Source organism: Halichoerus grypus, chromosome 15, assembly GCF_964656455.1.
Source record: "Halichoerus grypus chromosome 15, mHalGry1.hap1.1, whole genome shotgun sequence".
NCBI classification, from domain to species: Eukaryota; Metazoa; Chordata; class Mammalia; order Carnivora; family Phocidae; genus Halichoerus; species Halichoerus grypus.
This window is the reverse complement of record NC_135726.1, coordinates 57,979,984-57,982,458: the sequence shown is the minus strand read 5'-3', so window position 1 is coordinate 57,982,458 and position 2,475 is coordinate 57,979,984. Positions and strand designations below refer to the sequence as shown.

General features: G+C 64.7%; 1 protein-coding gene across 2 annotated transcripts; it reads left to right on the top strand.

The window, feature by feature from the left end:
- Nucleotides 1-342: 342 nt before the first annotated feature.
- Nucleotides 343-2,132, top strand: TMEM86B (transmembrane protein 86B). 2 transcript variants are annotated; one of them, XM_036096902.2, is made up of 3 exons: nucleotides 343-475; nucleotides 716-959; nucleotides 1,502-2,132. In XM_036096902.2, the coding sequence occupies exons 1-3, from the start codon at nucleotides 425-427 to the stop codon at nucleotides 1,882-1,884; spliced, it is 678 nt and encodes a 225-aa protein (XP_035952795.1). In that variant the 5' UTR covers nucleotides 343-424; the 3' UTR covers nucleotides 1,885-2,132. The 2 variants fall into 2 exon arrangements, with proteins under 2 accessions (XP_035952795.1, XP_035952794.1); XM_036096901.2 differs by having other exon boundaries at nucleotides 713-959.
- The last annotated feature ends 343 nt before the right edge of the window (nucleotides 2,133-2,475 follow it).

Sequence of the window (2,475 nt, the reverse complement as noted above, 5' to 3'; positions counted from 1 at the left end):
TGGTCCTGCCACTGACCTGAGCCCGGGGCTGACCTGTGCCCGGGGCTGATGGCGCTCCCCTGTCCCAGAGTCCCAGGCGCAGGGGAGGGCGTAGGACTCCTGCACTGGGTCGCTCCTGGTTGGTTGGGCATGGGACACTGGCAGGGGCGTTTATGGCCACACATCGCCCGGGCAGCCGGGGGAAGCCAGGTCTGGGGCGGGGGGGCAGGGTGCCGTGGGGAAGGAGGGACCCCTGCGTCCCCAGTGGGCACCTTATCAGTGGTGTCAGGCGGGGCCATCCCCAGGGCCATCTCCACAGGCCCTGTTATCAGCCCCAGAGTCCACAGGACGCTCCTCCGGTTAACGTGTAACCACACGCTTTCCCCTCCACTCCCGAGGCCACCCGTGCCCATATACGTGCCACTCTGGGGGGTCAGAGGCCGACATGGACGCCCGGGAAGAGGGTCTGCCCGGAAGGCCTTGCTTCTCAGCCCAAGTGAGAGACGCCGGGTGCGGGAGGGGGTTAGGCCTGGGCTCCGGGGACCCTGAGCAGCCTGCCGGAACTGGGGGCCCTGCCCTCAGGAGGCTGGGTTCCCTGCGGACAGCGAGTCAGGTTCCCGGGTGGGGGTGCAGTGGACGCCCCACGACCCGAGTCCTGGCCGCGTGGCGCGCCCCCCAGGGGCCGGGAGCTGGCTGGGCTCCAGGCACTCGGTGACCCCCTTGTCTCCCAAAGCAGCCGCGCCTGTGCTGGCGGTTGAGCCCCTTCCTCCTCACCTGTGCCGTCCACTTCCTCCTCTGGATCCCTCAAGACCGGCCATCCTGGGTCAGCGCCCTGGTCAAGTGCCTGCCGGTGCTGTGCCTGGCGGCGTCCCTGCAGGTCGGGGGCAGGGGTAGACGGTACCGCGCACTCCTGCAGGGGGCCCTTCTGTGCTCGGCTGTGGGGGACGCCTGCCTCATCTGGCCCGACGCCTTCCTCCATGGTGAGCGGGGCTGCATGGTCGCTTGTGGACCCCCACCCGGACACGGACCCCCGCTCTCACAGAGCCCTCCTTCCCCTGGGGGGCTTGGGCGGCAGAGCTTAGAGGGTGTGGGTGGCGTGGAGGGACAGGAAGGGGGGCTTCGGGTGCTACAGTCTGGAGTAGCTGGTCAAGGATGGGCTCACCAAGGAGGTGACGTCTTGAAGAAAGTGCAGGGGCCATGGGAGGAGGGACGGTCCAGGCAGGGAGCCAGCAAGTGCAAAGGCCCTGGGGTGGCCAGCACAGGTGGGTGGGTGGAGCCAAGTGGGGAGCAGAGCAAAATGGGGAGTTGTAAGCTGAGTAAGGATGGAATGCAGTGTGCCTTTTAAGGTCACTCTGGTGCCAAGGGCAGGGACGGGGAGCCTGCCCCAGGGCGGCCGGTACGGTAATCCCAGCCGATGCGGGCGATGTAGCCGGGGTGGACACTGCTGCTCGGGGCAGTCCTCGCCCTCAGGCTCTGAGCTGCGAGGTGGCCACGTGGGAGCAACAGGTCCTGTCTCCTCTAGGCGTGGCTGCCTTCGCCGTGGCCCACCTGCTCTACCTCTGGGCCTTTGGCCTCAGTCCCCTGCGGCCAGGCCTCCTGCTGCCCATCGCGCTGGTCTCCGTGCCGTATTCCGGCATCCTGCTACTCCACCTCCCCACCAGCATGGCCCCGGCCCTGGCGGCCTACTCCCTGGTCCTGGCCTCCGTGCTGTGGCGTGGCCTGGCCAGGGGTGGCAGCGTCCGCTGGGGGGTCCTGCTCTTCACGTTCTCGGACATGGTGCTGGCCTGGGACACCTTCGCCCAGCCGCTGCCCCACGCCCGCCTGGTGGTCATGACCACCTACTATGCTGCCCAGCTCCTCATCACCCTGTCAGCCTTCCAGAGCCCCAGGCTCAAGACCAACTGACCAGGGGCCCGGACGGACCCGGGCGCCCCCTGCCCTCCAGCAAGGCCCCACCAGGTGGGACGGGAGGCCCAGGCTCCTGGACTCCTGTCTGCAGGTGCCCGTGCGGCTGGAGCCACAGGAGAGCCGTCTGTGGACATCCACATCCATCGCCTGCCTCCATGATCCCAGCCTACCTCTCCTGTGCACCCGCCCCCTGCCCTGCGGCCCTAATCTATTTCGTGCCCAAGTAAAGTGGACATTGGAATGGCGACATCTCCATTATTTGGGGAGGGGCCTTGGGGGAGGGGTGCTCACAATTTCAGCAAATCGTTTTTTCTTTTGTTTTTTTAATTTTAATATTTTAAAAAGATTTTATTTATTTATTTGAGAGAGAGAGAGAGCACAAGCAGGGGGAGCGGCAGAGGAAGAGGGAGAAGCAGGCTCCCACTGAGCAGGGAGCCCGATGCGGGGCTCGATCCCAGGACCCTGGGATCACGACCTGAGCCGAAGGCAGACGTTCAACGAACTGAGCCAGCCAGGCGTCCGTATTTTTAAAAAAAAATTTTTAAAAACCTTTTATTTATTTATTTATTTATTTAGAGAGCAAGCAGG